The sequence below is a fragment of the Notechis scutatus genome, chromosome 2 (genome assembly GCF_049901735.1).
Source record: "Notechis scutatus isolate UNSWTSFEM ecotype Mainland chromosome 2, rNotScu1.2, whole genome shotgun sequence".
In the NCBI taxonomy this organism is placed as follows: domain Eukaryota; kingdom Metazoa; phylum Chordata; class Lepidosauria; order Squamata; family Elapidae; genus Notechis; species Notechis scutatus.
In genome coordinates, this window is record NC_142010.1 from 123,445,771 (window position 1) to 123,462,291 (window position 16,521).

Consider the following 16,521-nt stretch of genomic DNA (forward strand, 5'->3'; position numbering starts at 1 on the left):
TTTTTAATAAAGAAGTTGTAATAGAATATATATAGCTGGTGCAACAATATCATAAAAACTGATTATAAACAATATAACACAGTTGCCAGAATGATTCACTGGAACATCTGCAAGAATTATCACATGCTAGTAATGAACAATTGGAGGGAATATAAAGTTGAGAAAGTAATCAAGAACGAACAGGTTAGAATATTGTGGGATTTCTGAATACAAACTGAATACAAACTGATAAAGATTTAATTGTGATTAAAAAGAAGAAGGCAAGGATAACTGATGTGGCAATAGCAGGAGATAGTAAAACAGAAGACAAAGAACTGGAGAAGATTACAAAGTATCAAGATAGGAAAATAGAAATAGAAAGATTATGACCTAAACAGGCCATGGTGGATCCAGTAGTTATTGGCACACTGGGAACCATACGAGAAAAATCTTGGGGAAAAAATCAGAAAATCTGTGCATTGACAAAAATTCTATCTGCTAGTTACAAAAGGCCACAATGTTTGGATCTTCACCAATACATTATAAAATCCTAGATTCTTGAGAAGAATTAAATGCATATGAAGGCCAACTCAGCTAAGCACAAACAGCTGTGATTTCATATTGTTGTGTACATAATCATAATTATTGTATATGGCTAAAGCTATGTACTTCTTGTTAAGGCTTATCCTTTTTAAAAAACTTTTTTACAGCTTTGCTTCAATTTTGGCATATAAAATTCCAAAAGAAGATGTCCAGTCACTTGCATTGGTTTTTTCTAAACTGGAAGAAGGTAAGGATTTAATTTTCTAAGTATAATAGAATCTTCAACCTCACTTATCCACCTTAATCTTGTCTATCATCACTAACATCATCCTATTACATTATGATTCTATATGCATTTATCTTTTTATCCAATTTCTGGTAAGCTTTTTTTCATATGGCTTTTTGATTTGCAGAGCTTATAGTTTTTCGGACTTCCTTTATGCTTTTATAGCATTTAAAGCATCATGGCATGAAGTTGTCAAACATATTCACAAAGTTACATTGGAGGTATATACATGCTGCCATGTTAACAGGGGTGGGATTCTACCAGTTCGCACCTATTCTCATTTTAAGCAGTTCGGACCGGTTGTTAGAAGAAATGATTGGCCTAATCCTGTAAGGAAGGCAGGAAGGAAACATTCTGGTGTTGCTTACAGAAACTGCCTCTCCGTTAACCCTTATTACATTCTTGGCAGGACTAGACTTCCTGCCTCAGGAACTTCTCTGGAGTTTTTTTCCCCCTCCTTTGCTGGTACTTTGCGTGTGTGGAGTGACCATTGAAAAAAGTGACTTATGACCATTTTTCACACTTATGACTATTGCAGCATCCCCACAGTCATGAGAGGCTAGGCGAGGAGATGCGTGCCTTGATGTGAGTGATGTTGAGTTGGCCACGCCCAGCCAATAACATGACCACCAAGCCTTGTCCACCCAGTCACATGACCACCAAGCCACGCCCACCAACTAAGCCACGCCCACAGAACTGGTTGTTTAAAAAATTGAATCCCACCCCTGTATGTTAATAATTGATGGTGTGCAACCTTTGGAAGTGTGCACAGAAGCAAGAAAATGAGAAAAACAGTGTTGTACTACTGCAAAAGCCATTCCTTTTAATATGTGTTGTCATGCTGTATGCATAAAATATCATGACACTTTCTTCAGAAGGAATCCAGTGGACACGTCTGACAATCTTAATAGAATGTGGAAGTCAGAATTAGTCATTAAATTTCCTATAAATCCCCACCCCAATCACATTTTGTTTTCTTTTTACAAATGTCTAGGTATAAATGGTATAATATATATAGTCTCCCAGTGAATAATAAACAATTATTTCTGACAATTTTAACAGCAAAACATGCCTTTAATGTTGAAGAATACAGCTTCTCTCAAGCAACACTTGACCAGGTAATTAGATAAAGATTTACGGTACAAAAATTCATAATATGCCCTCCAAATGTATATTCTCCACAAATTTCAAAGCAGTCACTTTGTTATATGAAATTGTCATTTCCATCCATAATTTCATAAGTGTCCATTTGTTTTCTTGTTCTGCAACAAGGGCATAAGGCATGTCATTCAGAGCCAACATTTCATTCACAATGTTGTAAGAGCAGGAAGATTTTTCTATACACAGAGTACTTAACACATGATAATGGGGAACCTTGTCCTTCTTCTGAGGTTTATCTCCAAATCATTAAGGGATTCAAAAGAGCTGTGAATTTTGAATCTTTTAGTTAACTCAGGTCACAAATATGCTCACCTGTTGAGTGGAATTCTAGTGAGGAAAAGTTGTCATTAAAGCACTCATGCACTGTTCATTTCTTTTAGGTATTTGTGGAACTTGTCAAAGAACAAGAGGAAGAAGACAGCAATTTTGCTACATTAAATGGAACAATTAGTTGGGAAAGATCCCAGGAAGATCGAGTAATTTTCTGATTTGTTGCAAACTGAAGAATTCGGCTGTTTCATTTTTTTTAAGGGGCTTTTTTGCTCTGAAAATTGATGCTTTTGGGGGTGATATGCACTGAGCACTATGCATATAAAACATACTCTTACATAGCTGAAAGAATTCACCTTCTTTGCCTTACTATGCTATAGGTAGGATGAAATGGCTTTATTTTTTTAGTAATCTTATTTGGGTGCAACCTGCAATCTAGGGGCATAGGATTGGCTATATCTTTTTCTAAGTCTGCAGCAAGCATGGTATTTTGCATATCAGATAATATAGCCAATGAATCAGATTCTGCATTAATCTAGTATTTATTTTTATGAAAAGGATTCCAGTCATGTGTTCCTTTATATTTTGTTTTACAATGGGGGTAGAAAGAGAGCAATGTACAACGAAATTTATAAAAATAATATTTCTCCTCTGCTTGGGAGATCTCAAAAATTATAGGTGGAGGTACTCAAGGCTGCAGGAGGAAGGTAAAATCAGCAAAAATGAATAATCTTCACCTGCTTCAGGTAGCTCTCAGTTAAGAGATGAGCCTACACTATATTTTGCTCAATTCCATGAGCTGAGTTTGTAGGGCAGTGAATTTCCCCACTATTTATGTATCTTTATGAAACTTTTTATATGCAGTGCATTTGATGAAATTTTATTTTAAGAATTGCTTTATATTCCAAGGTACCTTTTTTCCTTGTTGTAACTGTTGCTAATCTATAGTATTAGTTTTCAGAAGATACTGCTAAAGGCATTGTATGTTTGCAGGTTCCTGGGAGCCTTTTGTCAGTTTTCATTTGAACATACTGTATATAATCCTAAAAAAAGCAGTTGCCTAAGTACTTAGCTTTTCAATTGTTGTTATTTAGGTGACCTGCAGCTCAGGTATATCTTATAATAAACAATTATTAATTAATCTAAACTTAAATGTGTTAATTTTGGTTTAAGTTTCTTAAAGGGCTTAGGTAACAATGAGAAAGTTATTCATACAATAAATCCTCAAATTGATATTTTCTTCTTGAATGAAACAATACCATGATAATTTGAGATAAATATTGAAAAGATGTCAGTATATTCATGTTTTTAAACAAAACAGTGCTCCCAATGAGTGACATTTGCTTTTTACTTGTCATGCTTTCCACTTTCCTTTAGACGTTCTGATATCTAATGTTACAGGTAAGAAAATGTCATGAATTTCATTGACTTGGAAGAAAAAAATGAGCCACAAAAACATATTACTTTTTAGATATCACTGCTTATCAGTCAACAATAACCCAACATAGGGACTATATTGTATTGTTACCACTACATACTTTGTCTTGAATTATCTAAAATACCACTGTTGCAAATTGCTGAAGGAAACTATGTATTACATTTGCATATAAGTTTATTTCACTTTTCCAAATATAAATATTTAGCAGTAATGATGTTACCTAGTTAGGTAATGGAACTTCTGCAACCAAGCTTAAAGAACACTAATGACCTATAGCACAAATAAAATCATTAAATTTATTCATTTTACTTGTTCATATATAATGAACACATCACATACACATGTGAACACATTTTCTTTTGTTTTTGTTCAGTATATAACACCCCAAGTTTAATTTTCATTTTTCAATAATATTTGTACCACAGACGCAACCAGAATCTTATACTTTATTGTAATGATAATTAGAACAGGGATTAAAGCATATTTAAGAGCATTTCCAAGTGAGGGTCTTCTCAGCACTCTGATGCACCTTTAAAAGACGAGGAACATTTGAACTAGCAAACAATGGGACACAGTTTTTCAAAGAAGAATTTTTTAAAAAGCCTAATCCTGCATCTTCCCTGTATATCAATAACGCTGGCTGGTCCCCTCAGACCAAACAATAGGGTTGCTTTGTTAATTACTTTTGCATTGAAGCCAGGAAAGGAGAGGGGGGATGCATGTTGGGTTTTATATACTGACTTTATTTGATCCAATTGGGGTATTCTGCCTTTTGAAATAAAGATCACCATTGACTGTTCTGTCTGAAGTAGCAAAATGCCTCTTTATAGATCCCAGAGTCACTTCTGCTGATATTTTGTCATGTTCTTCAGTTCTTTAAGTCTTTTTTCCCCCCCTATTACCCACCTCCTGAAACCCAAGAAGGGTTTGGTGGGGAGAGAGATTGATTAAAAAACACATAAATACATAAGAGAACTTGGAGAAATCCACATGAAACGATAGCAAAGAAAAATGAGGTGACAGCATTTCTTCATCTAGAAAAGAACAAAAGCTTATCTCCACAACTCTTGGAATTGGTACTCTGTGATCTGATGCAATAAAGCCTTGAAGACTGAATGGTTTATAGGCTTCTGAGGTATTTTTCCTGGTATTTTGGGATGTTATATTTTTGGCCATTAAAAAAAATAAGCTGCCTCCCATTAACTACTATTTATTTTGTGATAAAGATGTCACACCAAACAAAGACCATATTTGAAATGGATATGTGAAAGAACAAGCAACTAGGGCTGCTTTGCCAGTTGTGACAACCCATGATATTATTCCTGGTAGTATGACCATTTTCTTATATAATCCACTTAGGTTTGGTTGGAGAATCAAAATAATTGAAATAAGTGTTTACTCGGCATATCTTGAAACGCAACACCATCTTTTTTCAGTCTTTGAACCTTTGTTGGTTGTATGAAAGAGAGAAGGAGGGCATGTCTTAGTGCAGGGATACACCCCATAGTGGAGAGCATTAACACTTTTTAGCTCAAAGGGCCACATTTGTTACCAGGTAGAAAATCAAGACGCATCCTTTGCATCTACTAAACATACAATCTATAACATAAAGACTGTAAGTGACCTCCTGGTGATTTTTGTCAAGATTGCTGCTTTCTCACTGATAGTAGCCGTAAATGGTGTTCTCTTTCAGATCAGCCACCTGATACTGTGGGTTTCTTTTTTCTTTTTGATTTGTATGCAAACTGCTAAAAGTGCAGAGAAAGCTTGCAGGGTATCTACTCATGACTAAATGGGAACAACTTTCTGCTATCCCTTTTTTAATTTATGGTAATTGCTTTTCCTCCTCCTAAGCATTCAGAACAATTGGGACAGGAGATGTTCCATGAAAAGACTGTAGCATTGGAAAAAGAGTTATAGGAGTTAAGATTAAAGGGATCTTAACTTGGAGTTATTATTATTTAGCATATGGGATGTTACAATTAGTCAGGAGACTACAATGTTAGCACAAAGTAGTTATTTCACTGCCAAAGAGTCTCTTTAGTTTGTGCTCATGCACTTTCCAAGGTGCATCCGAGTGGACAAACTAGCTTTGCACCAGAAAGATGAGTAGCATCTGTGGTGTCATCTGGGGTCTTTTCTCATCACCAATGTCACTTGCAGTTGGGTGTCGCATCTGAGCAGTTCCAACACTAGCAGGGGTCTATCCGTCTGCGCAAAATGGCTGCTCACATGTAAGATGCTTCCAAACTGCTAGGTGGGCAGAAGCTGAGGCAAGTGATGGGAGCTCTCTCCACCATGAGGTGCTAGGATTCGTACCGTCAGAGCAAAAACCATCTCCGGCATCTTTAAGGCACTCACCCACCGTGCCTCTTAACTTGGGGGTGCTGAGATATTTCATAGCTTTACTGTCATAAAGTCTTCTGCGGGTCAAATCCACTAGTTATTTCTCACCCACCGCTGAACATAAATAGTTGCACATTTGATGGGACACAAAACTATAATTGAAAGGACAGTTAATAGCATCCCCAGACCTCTAGGTGGAGCTGCTGCTTTGCTCTTTCAATATTTTATGCATATCTGCTTCTTCCTTTGGCAGCTACAATTTTTCTTCAGCCCAGTTGTGGGTTTTAGTGATAGCCAAGAAAAAGACACAGCCTGCAGAGAGGCAGAATACTTGAATAAATCCCACTTGACTTAAGAAATATGTCCATTTATAAATATAGTGCATAAATAATTTTTTGACCTGTTGAAAGGATTATTAATTACCATCAACATTCCTGCTAGCCAGGTGAACAGTTAAAGATACATGCATAGGCCTACGAGCTTTTAAAATGTTCCTGCAAATTCTTTTTGGACAGAGAAGACAAAATAAAAAAGAGGAATAATTTATGAATGTCATAGGGATACAGAAATCAGCTTTGCTTCTTTGTTGAAGTAAACATCTGGTGAGTTCATACATTTTGAAAGAAACAAAAATTTATATTCCTACCTCTCCACATAAATGTCATGAGGAAAGCTTCAGCTAGAAGCACTCGGATATCGCTGCTGGAGTAAGGTGCTAAGTCACATGGAAAAGTTGTCTTTTTAGTCAGGAGTGCCACAAAATATTAAGAGGTGCTTCATAATAAAACTGTTGCCTTGGCTTTTGTTTCTCTGTGCTTTTTGTGACTGATACAGCCAGAGAAGTCAAAGGCTTTCCTAATCACATTGTTATTATTTCATTTTGTTCATCTCATTCAAATTTTGCACTGGGACAGATTTATTCACTATTGTTATTTAACCACTGACCATGGGCACGGTGGGAGTAATGACTTTTGCACTATTAGGCAATTGTACCTTGTGTAAAAATAGACAAAAATTTTCTAACACAAAACCATTTTTAGATGATAATTTAATGCAGGGGCAGGAGAATGTTATAAAAACAATACCTTAATATTTCTAACTAGTGATTTCAACAGGAACAAACACTCTCAAAAACTTGGAAAACACATTCTGCCATATAGCATATGAAGATCACCAGAGAGTAGTTTAACTGACATTGATTAGTTGTCCATAAATCTACAATACTATCTATGATTTATACAACTAACAATTAAGAAGAAACCCTTTTCTCTAACCTCATCACTATAGACATTGTTAAAAGCATGGCTTACCAAACCTGAGAAAATTACCCAAAATTAAGTAAACATGTTTTTTGGAGGGGGAGGGGTAATAAACCAATTAATCCACAACAGACTTAATAATTGCCACACTTACTTAAATGTATTTGAAAATCTCCCAGAGTATTCCTATTAAGGTGAAAACTGATGAAATGGCAAGATCATTCAAGACATTCTTTTTAATAACATAGGTAGTTCTTAAGTTACACCATTTTTTTCAGTAACCATTTGAAGTTGCAGGCGGTGCTGAAGAAAAGGATTTATGACAGTTCCTTGAAGTTCAGGAAGACTTTCTGATAAGCAGTTTTGGGTAATAAAGGAAAAGAAAATGGAAAACACTGGTTTAAAGTATGATTAAGCACAGGAATTTGGGCTTCTGTGGCATCCATCCACACAGAGAATATTGTTCAAGGGGATGGAAGAACAGATTCAATTAAAGATCAGTAAGTTAATGTCCCACATTACTGAAGCAATCAAACCTGACATGACAACAATTTGATACTTCCAAAAATAGCATTTGAAGGAAGAAAAATAAATGTTTGGGGATGATCTTGGCATCCCTAGACTTAAATATTATGGAATATCTGTCAAATATTCAGGGCATGCTATTTCTAGAAAAAGTTCTGCACAGAAAAAGAGAGAAAAATTCCAAAGGCAAGATGAGAAATAATCTTATCTTTCTATAGGAAGTATTTGGAAGCTGTTACTCTTGGCATAGACGGTTTCCCAAAGTACTGCCTGACAAGGCATGTCATATTCACCATTTTCTTTTTTAACCTGTAAATGATTGCACACAAATTATAAATACACATTCAAAGTTGCAGAAATATGTCATATTGAACATGTAGAGGTTGAGCCAACTTCACTTAGAGATTCCCAGAAACCAATAGTTCTCAATTTACAACAACAATTAAGCTCAAAATTACTCTTACTAAACAAGACAGTTGTTAAGTAGGTTTAGCCCCATTTTACAACCTCCTTTGTCACAGTTGTTAAGTGAATCACTGCATTGGTTAAGTTAGTAGCATGATTGTTAAATGAATCTGGCTTCTCCATGAACTTTGCTTGTCAGAAGGCTGCAAAAGGGGATCAGATGACCATGGGTATATGGCAACAGTAGTAAGTGTGAAAAATGATCATAAGTCACTTTTTTCAATGCCATTGTCACTTTGAATGGTCAAGGGCTATCTGTTGGACCTAAACTTTTGCATCCACTGTATTGGAAGAAACAGATATAAAAGAACCGGTTGACTTGTCCCAGGCCAGACGTTCACCAACATTCAGGCGTAATCACAAGGAATGGTACTTTCATGGGTTGTGTGTACAGATGAAACACAGAGCAAAAAGTCCCCACTTCTAGAGAGCTTGTCTGCAAAAAGCTCCAAATGTCAAAAGCAAAAGAGAGCGAGAGAGAGTGAAAAATAGAGCAGATGTGTGTTATGGCGTCTCGGCTGCCAGAAGGACTAGCAGCAGAGTCAGAGGAGGAGGAGGAGGAGGAGCCTGGGCCAGCTTTGGAAGGCTCTGATGAGGAAGTAGAGGCAGAGGCAGAGGCAGAGCCAGGGCCTTCCACCCTCCCCCAGGTGGAGAGGCAGTTGTCTTCCGGGCCTGAGCTGAGTGAGGGGGAGGCACAGATGGGGCCCATCCCAGATGTGCATATGCATAGAGAGGAATGGAGAGGAGAGCAAAGGAAAGCAATAAGCCAGCTCTCAAGGAAAAGCAGATGTAGACACTAGCCAGCCCCTCCCTGGCTGGGAAATAAATAGTAGGGGTTTGGGAGTGACCTGTTGTTGCACACAGCCATTCATTTTCAAGTATACAGCAAGCAATTTGGATTCCTTGGTGAGAGCCAGCTTTGTTGGGACTAATTTTGTTTGATTTTTGTTTATTCACATGAATAAAAGACTGTTCCTGCCCTGTTTTGAAAAGGGGTTTGTTTTGTTCATAAGTGGCTTATCATTGCTTGCAAAGGCTGATCAGAATAATGTGCTTCATCAGCTGGTGCTGGGGATCAAAAGGGACAATGCCATTACATACAGGAACCTTCACAGTTCTCCTCTATGCTGCTCTCAACTTGCAACCATTTGTTTAGTGACCGTTTAACATTACAATGGCACTTTTATATGTATTAACTGCAGCTAGAATTGTATTTGCACAACAATGGAAAAGAGAAGAGAACTCTACAGATGAAAATGTGATTTAAAAAAATATTAGAATGTGCTGAAATGGATAGAGTAACACTTATAATTAAGGAAAAGGAAGAAACTGAATACTTTTTGACAGGATTTTTTTAATCAATGGTTAGCTAATAAAAACAAGTTAGAAATGTAGATGAAAGAAAAGGACTAATGATATAAGGGAGGTTTGTTAAAATGGATAAGCAACTATTATTATTGTCATTATTATTATAGAACTAAAACCAATGTAATAAATATTCTTGTAAACATTTTGATTACTATTTCCTAAGAAATATTTGTACCCAGACAACATACTGTTTAACTAAAAATGGGATTTTTATATGTTATAAAATAAATAAATATATATATATGTATAAAAAAATAAACTTACAATGGCACTGAAAAAAATGACTTATGATGAGTATCCACACTTACTATACGCCCGCTGCAGCATCCTCATGGTCATGTGATCCAAATTTGGTTGCTTGGCAATTGGCAAGCATTTATGACAGTTGCACTTTCCCAGTCATGTAATCAGCATTCATGACTTTCCCAGCAAATGAAGTCAGTTAAGTTTCACTTAATGACTGCATGGTTCACTTTACAGCTATGGCAAAATGGTTGTGAAATGGGGCAAAGCTCATTTAACAATGCTCTTACTTAGCAGCAGAAATTTGGGGTTGCATTGTGGTCTTAAGTCGAAGGCTGCCTGTACTCAATGATACATGCTCTAGGGCTGGGAGACGGACGGTCTTGGGCCCCGCCCCTCAATTTCTGCTTTACTCTAATGGTGCCACAAGAGATTTATTTATTTAGTTATTTATTTATTTATTTAGTTATTTATTTATTTATTTGTTTTATTTTATTTATTTATTTGATTTGCCAATTGTTTACAAGATAATAAGTATAAGTGTATACATAGTTGTGAATACATGAAATGGGTACATATAAGAAAAATAAAAGAAGAATAAGAGAAACAATAGGACAGGGATGGTAGGCACGTTGGTGTGCTTATGCACGCCCCCTACAGACCTCTTAGGAAAGGGGTGAGGTCAATAGTAGACAGTCTAAGGTTAAAGTTTTTGGGGTTTGGGGAAGAAACTACAGAGTCGGGTTTTCAGATTGCTGAAAGTTTCTGGAAAGAAAAAAATAAGTGACATAATCATCCATGAAGGAGCCTAGAAAATCTGCCCAGAGACATAGAAAAGCCCTCCAAAAGTTAAGGCATGTGGTGAGATAAATATATTCAAACAATCAACATCGCTGATATAATTTGTAAGATGTATAAAAATGCCTGTTCTGAGGGGATGTGGTGTATGACTGGTATAGCTAGATTTACCTAGAAAAACTCCATATTGTTGGGGCCAGGGTGGGGGCGAAACCACTTCACTTTGATTTTAGATCCCCCCCCCTTATGTTGCCAGCCAATCAAGATACAAAAAGAGCCAAAAAAACAGACAGAAGATATTAGAAGCAGAACACAGCAAACTCCAAGACCAATAAACACAGACCAAGACTCTCAACCAATCAGGATGAAGAAAAAAACCATTCTGGCACAGCAATAGGCTGCCCCAAATTTAAATCTGAAACCACTGTAAAAGTCTAACTCACAGACGAACACTATACAAAAGCCTGATGATGGCAGATGAGATTCTGCTGAAACGTTGCTACAACTTTAAAAGCACCACTACTATGACGTGGGAAAATACCCGAACAAAGCCATACATGTAAGTACCCGCGAAAACTTAAGAAAACAAATATCAAACCTCTACGGGGAGGGATTAAACAGCCAGATCAAAACCTACGAGAAACTGGAAATTAAAAGAGCAGGAATACTATGTGACCTCCAATTCCTACGCAGCTGCAGAGACAACAATACTACACCAACCTGCTTCAAATTAACATTTCATCAAAGCACAGCAGCCACTAAACGTATCCTGAAAAGAACTGAAATGGCTCTACTAAGGAACGAGCTCCACAGTAAGAGATTCCAATTAGATCAGTTAAACAAAGATTTGCTAGCACTACACCTGGAATTGAGCAGCAAAATCCACCCTCTACTTTGGGACAAGATAAAACAACTCACAACTTGGAGAGCTGAATCTGCAAGCACTTACAAACAGGAAAAGCTCTTGAAAAAATTAAAGAAATTAGAACATGACAAGAAAACCCCCAACAACTCACAACAACACCTGAAACAATTAGTGTACAATGTTTCCAACAGAGAACTCACCAAAACAGAAACAGAAGTCCTAACCAAAGGATTCAACTATGCTATAGCACCCCAAAAAATCCCCACAGAATCCATCATATGTGCAGTAGAATCCAGCCTAACTAAATTAAATACAGATGAAGCTGATAAAATAAGACACCAAGTTACCAACATCCTATGCCCAAGCAAACCACCCAAAAGCAACTTGCAGAAAAATTAAATTAAAGCGCTACAAACCCTGAAAAGAGACAGCAGCATAATCATCCTCCCAGCAGATAAAGGGAATGCCACTGTAGTAATGGACAGAAAAGACTATGAAACAAAATTGACAGACCTACTCCAAGACTCCATATACAAACCCATAAACACAGACCCAACCACATATCTGGAAAAATTAACCAAGAAGAAAATTATAACCAGCCACATAAGCAAAGAGATCCAACACACGATCATACCCAGAGAGAAATCTTCCAGATGCCCCAAACTATATGGCCTCCCAAAAATACACAAAGAAGGCATACATCTCAGACCCATAGTCAGCTCCAGAGGAGCACCACTACAAAACCTAGCTAAACACCTAGCAAAAGAGCTACAGCCCCATGCTGAAACAGCAGCTTCTCATGTACAAAACTCATACCACTTCTTGGAAATGATCAAAGATCTACACGTGGAGCAAGAAGATCTGCTTGTAAGTTTTGACGTGGTTTCACTATTCACTCAAGTCCCGATAAAAGAGACCCTTGAAATCATCAAAAATAAATACCAACCAGCTAAACACCTCATGGAACTAACAGAACACTGCTTAACCAACACATATTTCATATACAAAGGACAAAGATACAAACAAATAGAAGGAGCCCCCATGGGATCACCACTGTCACCTGTCATTGCAAACCTGTTCATGGAAGAATTCGAATCCAGAGCCCTGGCCAATGCCATCCTCAAACCCAAACTATGGTTAAGATACATTGATGACACATTCGTGATTTGGCCCCATGGACAAGAAAACCTAAACAATTTCCTAACACACCTAAACAGCGCACACCCCAAAATCAAGTTCACCATGGAAACAGAAACAAACAAACAACTACCATTCCTAGATGTACTAATCTACAAAAAAACAGATGGCACACTAGGACACACCATATACCAGAAGAAAACACACACCAACCACTACCTCAACGCCCAATCCCACCACCACCCAGCACAGATAAACTCTGTGGCTAAAACACTAATTACTAGAGCCAAATGCCTGACAGACAAGACACACATTAAGACTGAACTATGCACCCTGACTAAAATATTGACAGCCAACGGCTTCCACAAAAGCAAAATCACCAACTTGATCCACAAAAACACACTGAGACATAATAGAGACCCAGAAGATGAACAGACCCATGGAACAGCTGTCCTGCCCTACATAAGAGGCACTACAGACAAAATTAGTAAGATACTATACAGACACCACATCAAGACTGCCTTCAAAACAGACAGAAAAATAGCAGCCATCCTCAGAAACCCCAAAGACAAAATTGACCTGGAAAACCAAGGCATATACAAAGTCCCCTGTGCATCATGCCCGGCCACATACATTGGACAGACCAATAGAAGAATAAGCACCCGCCTGGATGAACACAAAAATGCAGTCAAAAAGCTGGAACACACTTCCTCACTAGTCCAACACATGGAAGCCACAGGTCATAGAATCAACTTCAATGGCACCAAAACCCTAGCCACTATAGAAAATCCCAGCCACAGAATCATCAGAGAAGCCATAGAGATTGAAAAAAGACCAGAAAGCATGAACAGAAGAGATGATTCCACCAGGCTGTCAATCATTTGGAAGCCTGCACTCACAAACAAACAAATCTCCACACCACAAGCCAGGCAAACACCTGGGCACAAACAGATCCCCCCTGATACCTCCAGCTCAAACACATCCCAACCAGGCACCCAGATGAAACCCAGCTTCCTAACTAATGATAGCCGTCCATTTACCCGAAGCCAAGCTGCACTAAAGGCCTCCAATAAAGTAACACAATGTTGCCAGCCAATCAAGATACAAAAAGAGCCAAAAAAAACAGACAGAAGATATTAGAAGCAGAACACAGCAAACTCCAAGACCAATAAACACAGACCAAGACTCTCAACCAATCAGGATGAAGAAAAAAAACCATTCTGGCACAGCAATAGGCTGCCCCAAATTTAAATCTGAAACCACTGTAAAAGTCTAACTCACAGACGAACACTATACAAAAGCCTGATGATGGCAGATGAGATTCTGCTGAAACGTTGCTACAACTTTAAAAGCACCACTACTATGACGTGGGAAAATACCCGAACAAAGCTGAATGCCATATATATATATATATATATATATATATATATATATATATATATATATATATATATATATATATATATATATATATATATATCTGTGTGTTGTGTATGGGTGTATCTATATCTATATATATATATATCTATATGTATCTATATATCTATGGCCTTCTATATATCTATATATCTATATATCATATATATCTATATATCTATATCTCTATATATATATATATCTATATCTATATCTATATCTATATCTATATCTATATCTATATACATACACATATATCATACACATACACATACACATCACATCTATCTATCTACACATACACACTATCTATATATATATATATATATATATATATATATATATATATATATATATATATATATATATTTTATGTTGTGGCTCCGGACTTGGATTCAGCTCCTGTGGCTGATATGAGCTCAAGTGAGGAGGACATGGCAGAGAAATATGAGCCAGCATGGCTCAGTGATTGGAATGATAATCAGGAAGAGGAGATGGACGTGACAAGAGAAGAAGACCCAAACACACCTAGACCTACATACCTGTACCCATGAAAATCTACGAAAACAAATATCGTACCTCTACGGGAGGAAACCTTCTGAAACCTTCTGGCTAACCAGGACCTACGAGAAACTTGAAGTCCGAAGAGCCACCATCTTGTGTGTTCTCACATTCCTACGCAATTGCCGAGACAAAAATGTGATCCCCACATGCTTCCAACTCAAATTCTATTCCAAAACTTCAGCCACTGAAAGGATCCTGAAAAGAACGGAATTAGCCCTAATCAGAAATGAACTCTACAAGAAAAGATTCCTACTAGACCAAACCAACAGAGACCTACTCACACTCCATCTCAAACTCAGCAACAAAATCCACCCAGCACTCTGGGATAAATCCAAACAACTAGCCTTCTGGAGAGCCGAAACAGAAACCTCCCACAAGACCGACACACACACCAGGAAACTCCACAGACTAGAGAAATGCCAGAAACCCAACCCTTCCCCACAACAACACATGAAACAAACAGTACAAAACATATCAGACAGGACTCTTCATACTTTCACCATAGCAGAAACCAATGTCCTTTCCAAAGGATTCAACTTCGCAGTTGCCCCCAAACGCATCCCCACTGAAAACATTATATGCGGAGTTGAAGCTAGCCTAACCAAAATCAACCCAGATGCAGCCAACAAAATCAGACTTGAAGTCACCAACATCCTCTGCTCCAGCAATCCACCCAGAAGCAACCTACACAGAGAAGAACAAAAAGCACTCACCAACCTGAGGAAAGACAGCAACATAGTCATTCTCCCAGCAGACAAAGGCAACACCACAGTCGTAATGAACACATCGGACTACCACTCCAAACTATCCAACCTACTCCAAGACCCTGCTTACAAACCTCTGAATACTGACCCCACCACCTACCTAGAAAAAACCACCAAATCCAAAATAAAAGTGTCTCCCATCAGCGAAGAGATTTCAGCAGAGAATCATCCCCAGAGAAAAATCATCCAGATGCCCTAAGCTCTGTGGCGTCCCCAAGATACACAAAGAAGAAATACCACTCAGACCCATAGTCAGCTCCATAGGCTCACCTCTATAGAATCTTGCCAAATTTCTCACCAAACAACTCCAGCCCTACACAGAATCCATCACCTCACAAGTACAAAATTCCTTCCACTTCATAGAAACAATAAAGAAACAAAACCTACAACCCAGTGACCTACTCGTGAGCTTCGATGTCATATCCCTTTTCACCCAAGTACCCATCAAAGAAGCCTTGACAGCCATCCAAAAAAAATACAACCCCCCCCAAACACATCCAAGATCTGACCAACCACTGCCTAACCAACACATACTTCATCCACAATGGACAAAGATACAAACAGATAGAAGGAGCACCCATGGGATCACCCCTCTCACCCGTCATTGCTAACCTATACATGGAACACTTTGAAACCAACGCTCTAGACAAATCCGAACACAAACCCAAACTCTGGCTCAGATATGTAGATGACACTTTTGTAATTTGGCCACACGGGAAAGAAAAATTGGACAACTTCCTCACACATCTTAACAACCTACACCCCAAAATACAATTCACCATGGAAACAGAAACCAACAACCAACTCCCCTTCCTGGATGTCCTAATTTACAAAAAACCCAATGGCTCCCTAAGACACACCATCTACCAGAAAAAAACACACACCAACTACTACCTAAATGCACAATCCCATCACCACCCTGCACAGATCAACTCCGTAGCCAAGACCCTCATCTCCAAAACCAAACGCCTAGCTGACAAAGACCACCTGAGAACAGAACTACACACCCTCACTAACGTATTAATTTCCAACGGATTCCAAAGAAACACTATCACCAATCTAAACTGAAAAGAGATACCCCCCCAAAACCAAGA

At 37.9% G+C, this 16,521-nt stretch overlaps 1 protein-coding gene across 5 annotated transcripts in view; it reads left to right on the plus strand.

Annotated features, from left to right (window-relative positions):
- Positions 1 to 3,386, plus strand: part of LOC113417418 (cholesterol transporter ABCA5-like) — a 48,024-nt gene extending 44,638 nt beyond the window's left edge. For all 5 annotated transcript variants that reach the window (XM_026675811.2, XM_087956054.1, XM_087956057.1 and 2 more), the window contains 3 exons: positions 690 to 769; positions 1,871 to 1,926; positions 2,350 to 3,386. In XM_026675811.2, the coding sequence (XP_026531596.2) occupies positions 690 to 769; positions 1,871 to 1,926; positions 2,350 to 2,457 (244 nt within the window). In that variant the 3' untranslated portion in view covers positions 2,458 to 3,386. The remainder of the gene's footprint in view (positions 1 to 689; positions 770 to 1,870; positions 1,927 to 2,349) is intronic.
- The last annotated feature ends 13,135 nt before the right edge of the window (positions 3,387 to 16,521 follow it).